The following is a 12,866-nucleotide window of genomic DNA, read 5'->3' on the forward strand; positions in this document are numbered from 1 at the left end:
GTACAGCTACTACGTATAATACAATCTAACACACACATTCAGGGGAACACCTTGTTAAAGTTTAACACCTGTCACATCGGATATTTGGATGCTAATTAGAAGTATTAAATATAGGCTAATTACAAAACTAATTGCACAGATGGAGTATAATTCGCGAGACAAATCTATTAAGCCTAATTAGTCCATGATTTGATAATGTGGTGCTACAGTAACCATTTGCTAATGATGCATTAATTAGGCTTAATAGATTCGTCTCGCGAATTAGCACAGGATTCTGCAATTAGTTTTATAATTAACTCATGTTTAGTCCTCCTAATTAGCGTCCGAACATCTGGTGTGGCAGCACCTCGTATCCAAACAACCCCTCAAACAACACTCAGACAATATGAAGGTTAATTTGTACAAATTTACCAGAGTAAATCAAGCTCCTGAGACTTTTAGTAAATAGAGTTCCCAGAGCCTTTTATTAGATTGCAAGGAGAGGAAATCAAACATTAATGGGAACATCAAGGTTACAACAATACCATAGCGGGTTCTAGCTTGGTAGAATATAAAAGTTTAAGGTTTTGCATCGCCGTACCCAGAACCACTACCCGCGCCACGACCGCTACCTCCATTTTGACCATAGCTTTTGGCTCCACCGGTACCAAAAGCATTTGCATTCGTATTTACGCCACTGTAAAACGGATTAGATTCACCAAATCCGTGGCCGCTACCACTACCAACTCCGTAACCACTAGAACCAAAGTAGCCTCCACCTTTTCCACTACCCCAGCCGCCACCGCTACCTCCTGCACTTGACGATCCACCAAATGGGTCTGAACCAGCCAAGCTGGTGCCGGAGCCCGAGCCAGAACCAGCACCATGTCCAGAACCACCATACAGTCCACCGCCGCCACCTTTACCTCCACCTCCACCACTTCCATGGGCAGAACCCCCATAGTCACCACTCACACCAGATCCAGTACCACTACCAGACCCGGAACCAGCACCATCCATAGATCCACTGCCCTCTCCCCTTCCTGTCCCAGACCCTTCTGAGCTAGAGTACCTAGCTACCCTCGCAGCCTCGCCTAAGCCAATACTTATGAGGACAATGAAGCCTAGAGCTGCAAGCTTCATGCCAGCCATTTTGAGGTGTTGCAATACTTGTGCGCTAAGCCTGAAGTGTTGCATAGGTACTTATAGTTGCGGCCGTGAAGTGCTGCAGGATACTTGTTTCATTCACTTGACAGCTCCTGGCGGTTGGTTTAAGAGTTAAGCTGGAGTTTTCCATAGCAACTGGATCGGCTTACAAGACAATCAACTAGTGAAGCGAGTTGACCTAGCTACACAAGTACATATCGATCGATGCGCGCGTGATTAGTAAATAACGAAGACATCTTGTGCGCTTAGGAAGGAGATATCCGGTGCCACTGCCATGCCAAGCTAGATAGGACTACTAGTGCGCAAACGTTTACCTCGAGAAGTCAAGTCAAGCTGCATCGGTAGGTTGATCCACTGATCGACGATAGACGACAGCACAGTACAAGTTGACATTTTAGCGACGACCTCGAAGTTTGCGGTTGACTGATGATCTCGAGGGCGCGCACGCAGGAACAAGAGCAACCTTGCGGGTCAGGAGAGGTGAAAGGTAGCAGTGGAGGCTTGGAGCGTGAGAGTATAGACGATGCATGCCTGCTTACGTGTTGCTAAATTTACTAGCGCAGTAGTAATAAATGACTAGTGATTAACCAGATCAGATTAAATCGACTTTGGAACTTCTCTTTATTAATCTCTCTGTGTGTGAATGGCAGCCCAGCGGATAGGTTAATTGATGGAGTGGCTGATAAGCACAGCAGCCGATAGAAGTCTACGCCGCCTCTGATCTCCAGCACGTTTGCATCTAAAAAGTACAGCAGCTTCTTAGTGGGCTTCGAGACTCGAGACAGATCTTAACGCATGCAGCAATTGGCCGTACGTAATTAGTCCATGATTTGACAATGTGTTGCTATAGTAAACATTTGCTAATGATGGATTAATTAGGCTTAATAGATTCGTCTCGCCGTTTAGCCTCCACTTATGTAATGGGTTTTGTAAATAGTCTACGTTTAATACTTCTAATTAGTATCTAAACATTCGATGTGACACGTGCTAAAAATAAGCAAGGGAACCAAACGCCCCCTTTATCACTCCATAGATGAACTGGTGATGAACTGATGATCCATCCAAGTTTAAAGCCGTTGTATATACATGAAGATTCCAAGTCTTGTTTCTTCCTTTGGTTTCCTAACTGTTGAACATCAACTCACGAACACAGATATATACACACCACTTGGCCATGTGTCTGATTGTAGCAGTGAATGCAAACTTCTAGGTCGTTGCTGCATTGTCAACTCCTCCCAGCTCTAAACTTCAGGCAGCATTCCATGGTTGCTTCCAAGTTGAAGTTTACTTTAATCTCCACATGAGTCAGCGATCCATCTCACAGTGGCGCAGGATGAAATAGAATGCTCTTGCTAAGGCTAACTCTAGGCACTATAAATACCAATGTGAACTTTAGTACTTGGCATTCATTCAACTCAGCATTACGTTTCACTGCACTCAAAATGGCCATTAGCAAACCTGTAGCTCTTGGGCTTCTTGCCCTCTTAAGCATTGGACTATCCAGTGCTGCAAGTGCAAGGGTAGCAAGATACTCCACTGCTGAAGGGAAAGGGGAGGGACAGGGAGAGGGTGTGGCATATGGGAGTGGTTCTGGCTCAGGATCTGGGGATGGCTTTGGGTCCAGTGATACTAGTAACACCGGGGGCAGGGATGGGATAAGTAAGGCCCATGCTAGAGCTGGAGGTGGGGGCAGTGGTGGTGGAGGTAGTAACCTCGGCGGAGCTGCACATGGTTCTGGATCAGGCTCCGGCACTAGCTCTAGTTCTAGTAGGGGTTCCGGAAGAGAGTGGCTTGCTGGTGGATATGCCAATGCTGGTGGTGCAGGGGGTGGGGGTGGTGCTGCACAAGCTGATGGAAGTTCCGATTCCATGGGTCATGGGTATGGATCTGGATCAGGTGCTGGCTCTGGCACCCGATATGATGATCGTGGTTATTATGGGGGGCACTCGGATGCGGTTGGTGGTGGTGATGGCAATGGCGGAGGCAATGGGCTACTTGGTGGACATGGCAATGGTGAAGGTAACGGACAAGGGTATGGGAATAGTGGCTATGGATCATCATCCCCCTAAAATAAAACCCCATGGTGTTGGATTGGATCAACCTAATCTCACCGCCCATCACACTACTCATTCCTTTTCTTTTTGCGAGGAATCACACTAGTCATTCAACTTATTGTCCCTCGATGTATTTTCTAGTTTTCCTAAATTATAAGGCAACAAGAAATAAATGGCATCAGTATGTGTAATGTGCATGATATGTGTCGACAAGAATGACTGCACACGTGCAGTAGTCACATCTCTACTATAATATTAAAGCAAGTAAGGATTCTGCCTCCTTTTTTTTCATCCGTCCTGACAAGTGCGTCCCACTTGTCAGAGGGCTCCGTCTCTCTCCCTCCTATCCACCTCCTGTCGTACATACATCTATAGGCTCACCTGAAGGTTTGGACATATCCGTATATGGGGCTATACACCGAGACATACTGAATATGGAGACTACAGTGCAGGACGGCGTAGCCTACATGGATTACAAGCAACTAGTCGAGGGCAAGGAGACTACTCGTAGCAGTCGGAGTAGAACTCTCTGGTCGAATTCGACTAATATTCTTGTAAGATAACCGACTTGTAACCCTGCTCCTCTGGTATATAAGGACGGGCAGGGACCCCCTCCAGACAGGTTCAAGGTTCAATCGAATACAAAAAACAACACACAGGACGTAGGGTATTACACAATCTAGCGGTCCAAACCTGTCTAAATCGCGTGCCTACGTACACCATCGAGTCCTAATTTCGACGACAGCCTCCAACCAAAACTCTACCTCGGGTACTCCCTTAGTAGGTTGTCAGGTTTAAACACCAACACCACCTGCGCGCCTCCCTCCCATCCCTTCTTCGGTCCCAAGGCGCAAGAACACGAACAAGCGAGGTGAGCCCAAACCACTCCCCAACTCAACAACCAGTAAGAATCCAATCCTGATCGCCGAGAGCGCGAGCACTCACCGAAACTTTGAACTCCGCGATGAGGCAGGCCTATGATGGGCTGGCTGCGCCCACACCTTCGTCGTCGCCGTCGTCTTCTAAGCCGGTGCCACCACTGTCACGCGGGGCGTTCGAAGGAGGGGTTGGGACCGGATCCCGGGGCGGTTGGGAAGGGGCAGGGGGGACGGCGGCGGCTGGGGCGGGGAGGGGAGTGGCTGCGCGGGGCCGGGGACTCCGCGATGAGGTGGGCCCATGATGGGCCGGCCGTGCTCGCGCCTTCACCATCACCGTCACCGTTTTCTTCTGAGCTGGCGCCGCTGCCGTTGCACGGGGCGTTCGGAGGAGGGGTTGGGACCAGATCCCGGGGCGATTGGGGAGGGGGTAGGAGGGATGGTGGCGGCTAGGGTGGGGAAGGCGCCGCGCGGGGAGGGGAGTGGCTGCGGGGGGCTGGGGGAGGCACGGACCAGATCGGGCTGTTGAGCAAAAGGTGTTCAGACTGCCGTCGGGTGAAGGAGAGGCAGGAGCAACTGAGAAAGAAGGGAGTAGAGGGCGGCGCTGCGGCGGTGGAAGCGATCCAAAAGCCAGGGGATAAGGTCAATGGGTATTTTACACAAAAAAACCCTATAGTTGATGTCAAAGGTATTGCTGACATTATATAAACATTTGTTGTGTTGTATAGTCTATACCTAATATTAAAGTGCGGTTGTTTGTTCCAACTATCGTAGTTGTTTTGGAATAAAGTTCCTCAATTTTTTTGTAATCAACCAGCAGTCCTGGAAGTTAAACAGTCATAGTTCTTGACGATTTGCAAAAAAAAATATATCTCCCATTTGGTAATCAACTCGTCATCCTAATAGGAGCATGAATTTCTTGCTGCGACCTAGTCAAACGACTCAGCAGTTCTGATCCATCTCCTCTGTTTCCCGAGCTCCCCACCATGCCACACCGGTGGCGCAACACGGAGCTCCAATTTCGCCGTGCACGGGTGCTGTTGTCCACTGCTGCACTCGTGCGCACCGCCCTGATCTAGCGTCAGCCTTCTCGGAAGTGGTCCGCTGCGATCTCACATATAATCCAGGCAGCAGCAAAGCATAAGCTGTTGTCATAGCATTCTACCTAGCACAGACGCAAAGTGCGGCATCACCACCCTGCTGCCTGCTGCCGACACTAACTGCAGGCCAGCACTGGTGCCTAGTATCCACCTGACATTACTGATGCAGTGGTGCTGCCACAAATGCTTGTTGGTACTATGCAGCTTGGAGTATGTTGATGCCAGATTTTGACACATTTTGGATCGTCGTCAAGAGAGGAAAGGATTGGCCGATGCGGCGGATTAAAAGGTTACGATTGGGAATTGACCGATTGGTGCTACAGTTGGGAATCGGCCGATTGGCGCTATAGTGTTTCAAGCGATTGGTAGACGGAGTTGGTGGAGGTCGGCCGATTGGAAGGCTGGAGCGTTTGGACCAATATGGGCTTATGGTGGGCCAGAAAAAGAAGATCGAGAAAGATTCGCCCGTGGGTGTATGATAACCAACTCCGATACAAGTTGTGTTTGTAAATATTCGTTTTCGTTTAAAGTTAGAGATAGATCCTAGTCGGTTAGGAAATCAGTTGTAACAGGCTATAAATAGCCATCTTTGGAGATTTGTAAAACAACACATCAATCAATACAAACAACTTACTTTTTCATCGTACTTTACTTTCAAGTTGGCGACTTCGCCAATACGTCTTTTCTTTCACGAGTTCGTATGAGTTAGCAGGGCTGCATCGACACGATTTCCTGCCGATTCTGTAAGTTGCATTTATCGAATAATAGCTAAGCTTTAACTTCGGGCGCATCACTGTCATTTCGTTTAGATTTATTCACAAGTTATCGATATTTACGAGAATTATAGGATTTATCTATTGTTCTAGTTTTATCAATAGTTATCCAGCTTGAGATTTAAACTGTCGGCTTTATTACTGTTATTCTTATTTATCATTATACAGCCGATTAAATCTATTTCAAGTGTTGCTTTGCAGTGTTGTTTAGTCTACTCTGGTACTTTTCTTTACAATCGCTACGTGATTATCGGTTGTTCTATAGCTGGTCATCCTCATAGCAAATCGGCCGATTCGCTGACACGCTTTTCGAGACAAATCGGAACTTTAGCCGATCAAAACCCTTGGAATTTAATACATCTGTTTCCTTGTCAATCAACAGGTCAGATTGACTGGCACGCCGCGCGAACTGCACCAGGATGATTACCCGAACAGGAGTTAAGCAGATTCTCTTGGGTCGTGTGTCCGACGCTGAAGGTCATCGGTCGATTTTTAGCACCAACACACTTTTGGCACGCCTAGTGGGACCAACACAACATCCAACATGTCAAAAGCTGCCGAAATCTCCGAAGACAACGCCATCGAGGTTACGGAAGCAGATCTCAAGGACGACCAGAAAGAAGAATTGGCAAGACACCTAGAAGAATACAGGAAGACATGCTTGCAATCTCTCAGTCGTACCAGAAGCGGGGAAACCGTCAAGAAAACTCCTCTTCCAACTCCCCACCAGATCACCGTCGCTGAGGACTCGGGCAAGATATATGATATGATTCAACAGTCTATCTACCAGGCTTTCATCGACCAATCTTCAGTGATGACCAACACGGTATACAATGCCATCATCAGTTCCCTGATCAGCGGAGTAGCTCAGGGGTATCAGGGGCCAGCGTACGCCCCGCCCATTGTAACTCCAGTCAGAAGCTTACCAGACACATCTCACTCGGCTCCTCAGCTGGTACCAATGCAACATGGAGGATACAGCACTTCAATGACTCCAGGATACAACGGCACGCCATGCTTTTAGTCGCAAGCGCCGCCTCAGCCTACCCAGGTTTCCCCCATGCAATCGCTACCCTCAAACTCAGTACCGTGGGGGGCACCAGCGATGGCGACTGGTTTGGACCAATCAACCGGTTATGGAAGCTCTCCGATCCAAGCACCATTCCAATCGGCTATCCGGCCGACGGTCCCACAATATCAACCGGCCTCGTCAGAAATCGGCAGGGGGGCAGACACTGCGGAAACACTCAGAAGCGCGGCGCCGATGATGCTGTACGATGGGACAACAGATTCGCTATGCCACCAACTGTCAACTGCTCAGCCGGCCATGCTGCCGCAAAATCCACCACACACTTTGATCCACCACCCGGCCTTCCCACCGCTGATCCATCAGCACATGCCAATCCCTCAACTAGTCGTTCATCAGCAGCAAGTGGATTGGACAACAAGGATAGCAGAGGTGATTCAGGATCAATTCGGGTTGAAGCCGAAGGTACAAACCTATACGTACAAGATGCCATACCCACCTGCCTATGACTTGCTGCCGTTTCCCCATCGGTATAAAGTCCCTGAATTCACCAAGTTCTCCAGGCTGGATGACACATCAACTGTAGAACACGTGAACAGGTTTATTATCCAGTGCGGAGAAGCAGCCATACAAGATGCTCTGCGTGTACGTTTATTCTCGTCATCCCTATCTGGATCAGCCTTCCAGTGGTTCACTACCCTACCGTCCAATTCCATCGTCACATGGGTCGATCTAGAGAAGCAATTCCACAAGTACTTCTACGCAGGAGTCCACGAGATGAAGCTTTCAGATATGACCAGCCTCCGGCAGAGGAGCGACGAACCAGTAACCAATTACGTGCAGAGGTTCAGAGAGGTCAGAAATAAATGCTACACCCTGGTCCTGACTGACGCTCAGCTGGCCGATATCGCCTTCTAAGGTCTCCTACCACACATCAAAGAAAAGTACGCCTCCCAGGAGTTTGAAAGTTTAAGTCAAATCATCCACCGTTTGGCCGGTCAGGAAGTACGCCCTTTCGATCAACGGAGGAATTTTCAGAAAAAGGTGGCATACTTAGAAGGATCTGAATCAGAGGAGGAGATAGAAATCGGCCTGGCAGAATGGGTAAAAGGGAAAAAACCGATATCATGCCCATTCGGTAAGAAAGAGTCAGAAGCGTTCGGTTTTGACACGTCAAAGGCCGACAAAATCTTCGATTTACTTCTCCAAGAGGGGAAGATCTAGCTCTCACCCTACCACACTATTCCATCAGCCGAGCAGCTCAAAAAGATGAAGTATTGCAAGTGGCACAATGCCATGTCCCACGACACAAACGAGTGCAAGATCTTCCGACAGCAAATACAATCGGCCATCGAGCAAGGCAGACTCAAGTTCGAAGTCCCGACAAAGCTAGCAAAGCCAATGAAAATTGATCATTATCCTTTCCCTACTAACATGGTTGATACAGCGAGAAACGCAGTCCAAACCAAGGTGCTGACATCGGAATTGGCTAAGAGAAGCGGCGCCGTGGGCCCCAGAAATCAGGTTATGGTTGATGATGTCAAAGGGAAAAGACGGGTCGAAGACGAGGGCGAAGGGTCGGAAAGATCATGCAGACCTATCACTTCCCAATTCTTACTCAACAAATATCAATGGCAACAAGAAAGTTCAAGACACCGCGAAGAGATGATGTGCCGACACGAGGATCACTGGCGATGCCCGTTCTTCATCCACTGGTGGGAGAATAACCTTAGGCTACCTTCAGTCGATAATTTCCCTGAGTGAAGCGGTTCATATCGCGATAATCACCCACTCAAGAGGTCACATTCCAGAGACAGAGGATCAGAGCCGATCAGCAAGAACTAGCACGAACAAGAGGATCGGCGCCTTTCAGTGCCTGATCGGCTGGGGGCAGAGTTGATTGATATGATCGGCCAAGGGGTAGAGCTAAACAGTATGATCGGCTGGGGGGTAGGATTGACCAGCACAAGCGACTGGGGGGCAGAGCTAGCGCACACGATCGGCTAGAAGAGATGGCCGACGCTAGGGTGTCAGATGAAAACCCCCTAGGGCGAGAACCAGACTAGGAGCGCGTCAAACTACCAGCCAAACCGGTGAACCCCAGGTGGTGCCCTGATGGATTGACCAAATCCCATAAACGAAGGATCCAACGTCTGTGCCAATGGGAACAACAAGAAGAAGAGCAGAGGCAGATGTTGGATAAGAAAGATGACCGGTCTCGAGTCTGGCACCCCAAAAGAAACAACAATGGGGAAGGCGACAATCAGGAATCAGCAGCTGATGTCAGCATGGTGTTCATCTTGCCGATGGAGTTCATGGCTCCCGCTGATCGGGATGACACGACGAGGATGGAAGAGCGGATGGCGCAATTGGCTTTGGAGCCAATGACAGCCACTTTTGAGAAACCGGAAGACGAAAATTGACAACATCTCAAGGCTCTGTTCCTCAAAGGACACGTCAACGGACGACCTGTTACTAGGCTACTGGTGGATGGAGGCGTCGCAGTCAATATCATGCCATATGCTATGTTCCAAAAATTGGGCAAAAGTGATGTAGATCTGACCAAGACGGACATGATGCTCAAGGATTTTGAAGGCAACGTGTCCCTCGCCCGCGGAGCACTCTGCGTCGACCTCACCATCGGCAGTAAGACCCTTCCCACTACTTTCTTTATTATTAATGGCAAATAGTCCTACAACATGTTGCTCGATCGCGATTGGATACACGCGAATTGCTGCGTCCCATCTACAATGCACCAATGCCTCGTACAGTGGGTCGGCGACAACATCGAGATAGTCACCGCCGATTCTGCCTACAGTGTCGCTGCGGCCGACGTGCAACAGTGGAGCTGCGAACACGTCAAGTGCATATCCGGTAGAACTTGGGACACCAATTTTCTGAAAGTGTCTGATTTTGGCCTACAGCCGATCCGAGCAGTCGGCTCTTAAGATTCAGATTAGATGGATCAGTTCGTTCGAGAAGACGGGAAGCTTGGGCATGGATTTACGTCAGCCGATTCATTGGAGATGGTGGATTTGGGCGATGGTAGCAAACCAAGGACGATGTATATTAGTGCTAGCTTCGATCCCGAGTACAAGTGTAAATTGATAAGTTTATTAAAATAAATTTAAAGATTGTTTTGCTTGGGAATACCATGAGATGTCTGGTCTAGACTGATCCATTGTCGAACACCGGTTGCCTATAAAACCAGGATATCGGCCGTATCAACAGCCTGCACGACGATGCAACCCTAAATTTCTACCTGACATAAAGGCCAAGATTACAAGATTGATTGAGACGACATTTATTCGGCATTGCCGTTACGCCGAGTGGATTTCTAATACTGTACCCGTATACAAGAAAACGGAAAGTTGCGCGCATGCATCGACTTTAGGAACCTAAATCAGGCTACACCAATGGATGGGTATCCAATGTCGACAGCCGATGTTTTGATAGATGCCGCCGCAGGACATAAAGTCATCAGTTTCATGGACGTTAATGTTGGGTACAATCAAATATTAATGGCCGAAGAAGATATTTCGAAGACGGCTTTCAGGTGTCCGGGCCACCTCGGTTTATTCGAGTGGGTAGTAATGATCTTTGGATTAAAGAACGCTGGCGCTACATATCAACGGGCTATGAATTATATTTTTCATAAGCTTATTGGTGTACTGGTGGAAATCTACATCGATGACGTCGTGGTCAAGTCAAAAGGACATCAGGAACATCTGGCCGATTTGCGAGAAGTGTTGGAGTGCACAAGAAAGCATGGGTTGAAAATGAACCCGAACAAGTGTGCATTCGGTGTGTCGGCCGAACAATTCCTAGGATTCATGGTCCATGAGCACGGGATAGAAGTCAACCGGAAGATCATAGCTACCATCAACAAGGTTGTGGCCCCACAGAATAAAACTGAGCTGTAGTCCCTAATCAGCAAGGTCAACTTTATCAGAAGATTCATATCCAACTTGTCCGGGTGTATTGAAGCTTTCACTCCTTTGTTGAAGTTGAAACCCAATCAGGAATTCGTGTGGGGAGAAGAACAGCAAAAAGTGTTGGAAGACATCAAGCAATATCTGATTTCGCTACCTATATTAGTACCGCCACAGGCTGACAAGCCTTTCAGACTATACTTATCGGCTGATGAACGGGCTATCGGATCGGCACTGGTACAGGAGTTCAAAGGTAAAGAATGGGTAATATATTATGTCAGCAAAAGACTCCTGGACGCCGAAACAAGATATTCCCCGGTAGAATGGCTGTGCCTGTGCCTGTATTTCTCATGTACCAAACTCAGGCACTACTTGTTATCAGCAGAGTGCATAGTCGTATGCAAGGATGACGTGGTAAAGTACATGCTATCATTGTCAATTTTGAAAGGACGGATTGGAAAGTGGATACTAGCTCTGTTAGAGTTTGACCTAAGGTACGAATCGACCAAAGCTATCAAGGGCCAAGTCATGGCCAATTTCGTGGCTCAGCATTACGGACCGGAAGTCGCTGTCGTTGAACCAGTTCCATGGACTTTATACTTCGATGGTTCTTCGTGTGGGGCCGGATTAGGAATCGGCATCGTCCTCATATCGCCTCGGGGGGAAAGTTATGATTTCTCTCTGCCGATAGAAGCATCCGCGACCAACAATCAGGCGGAATACCGAGCCGTCCTAAAAGGTATTCAATTGTTAAGAGAGATCAAAGCCGATGCGGTGGAAATTTTTGGGGATTCCATGCTCATTGTGGATCAATTAACGGGGAGATCTGAATGCAAAGATGATGTCTTGTGGATTTACTACGAAGATTGCCTCCAACTTTTAAAGGAATTCAAGTCTGCGGTTATTGAGCATATGTTTAGAAATTACAATGAAGAGGCCAACAGGCTTGCCCAACACACGTCCGGGTATCGGCCGATTCAAGGCACCATGACTCCGGAACTTGCGGCCGATGACTGACGAAAGGAGATTGCCGATTACTTGAAAGATCCGTCCAAGAAAGTGGATCGGCGAATACGCTTTCAGGCCACGAAATATGTGCTGCTCGAAGATGATTTTTTTTACCGGACAATTGATGGAGTTCTACTCAAATGCCTGGGAACGGAAGAAGCAAAGGTCCTGATGGGGGAAATTCACGAGGGTGTGTGCGGAGCTCACCAATCGGCTCACAAAATGAAGTGGATGATTAGAAACAACGGGTATTATTGGCCAACGATACTCGAAGATTGCTTCAAATATTATAAAGGGTGTCAAGATTGTCAGAAGTTTGGCAACGTGCAGCGTGCACCAGCCTTGGCTATGAATCCGATAATCAAGCCATGGCCGTTTAGAGGTTGGGGAATAAACCTCATCGAACAGGATTATCCTCCATCAAGCAAGGGACACAAGTTTACATTAGTAGCCACTGACTATTTTACTAAGTGGGTGGAGGCAGTTCCATTGAAGGCCGTGACATCGGCCACTATGATCGATTTCATGAGAGACCATATTGTTTATCGGTTCGATATCCCTCAAACCATCACAACTGATCAAGGGACGATGTTCACTTCAGGAGAGGTCGAAGAGTTCACCGCTGATATGGGAATTAAATTGTTGAATTCTTCTTCGTATTATGCTCAAGCTAACGGTCAGGCCGAATCGTCCAATAAGTGATAATCAAGTTGATCAAGAGGAAGATAGAAGAACAACCCAAGAAGTGGTACCTATCCTTATCTTTATGGGCTTACAGGATGGCCTGTCACGGGGCCACTAAAATATCTCCTTATCAGTTGGTATATGGTCATGAGGCAGTATTGCCTTAGGAATTAAGGATGGGGTCAAGGCACACATCGCTTCAAGATCAGTTGACGGCCGATGACTATTCCCTCTTCATGAAAGGAGAGCTCGACGATTTGGCAGGTC

General features: G+C 48.0%; 2 protein-coding genes across 2 annotated transcripts; one reads left to right on the forward strand and one right to left on the reverse strand.

Annotated features, from left to right (window-relative positions):
- Nucleotides 1-416: 416 nt before the first annotated feature.
- On the reverse strand, nucleotides 417-1,166 carry LOC117840193 (uncharacterized). Its single transcript, XM_034720651.2, has one exon. The coding sequence runs from the start codon at nucleotides 1,129-1,131 to the stop codon at nucleotides 559-561; it is 573 nt and encodes a 190-aa protein (XP_034576542.1). The 5' UTR covers nucleotides 1,132-1,166; the 3' UTR covers nucleotides 417-558.
- Nucleotides 1,167-2,543: 1,377 nt separating this feature from the next.
- LOC117840092 (uncharacterized) lies at nucleotides 2,544-3,397 on the forward strand. The gene has a single exon (XM_034720548.2). The coding sequence runs from the start codon at nucleotides 2,589-2,591 to the stop codon at nucleotides 3,213-3,215; it is 627 nt and encodes a 208-aa protein (XP_034576439.1). The 5' UTR covers nucleotides 2,544-2,588; the 3' UTR covers nucleotides 3,216-3,397.
- Nucleotides 3,398-12,866: the final 9,469 nt, after the last annotated feature.

The sequence above is a fragment of the Setaria viridis genome, chromosome 9, assembly GCF_005286985.2.
Source record: "Setaria viridis chromosome 9, Setaria_viridis_v4.0, whole genome shotgun sequence".
Taxonomy (NCBI): Eukaryota; Viridiplantae; Streptophyta; class Magnoliopsida; order Poales; family Poaceae; genus Setaria; species Setaria viridis.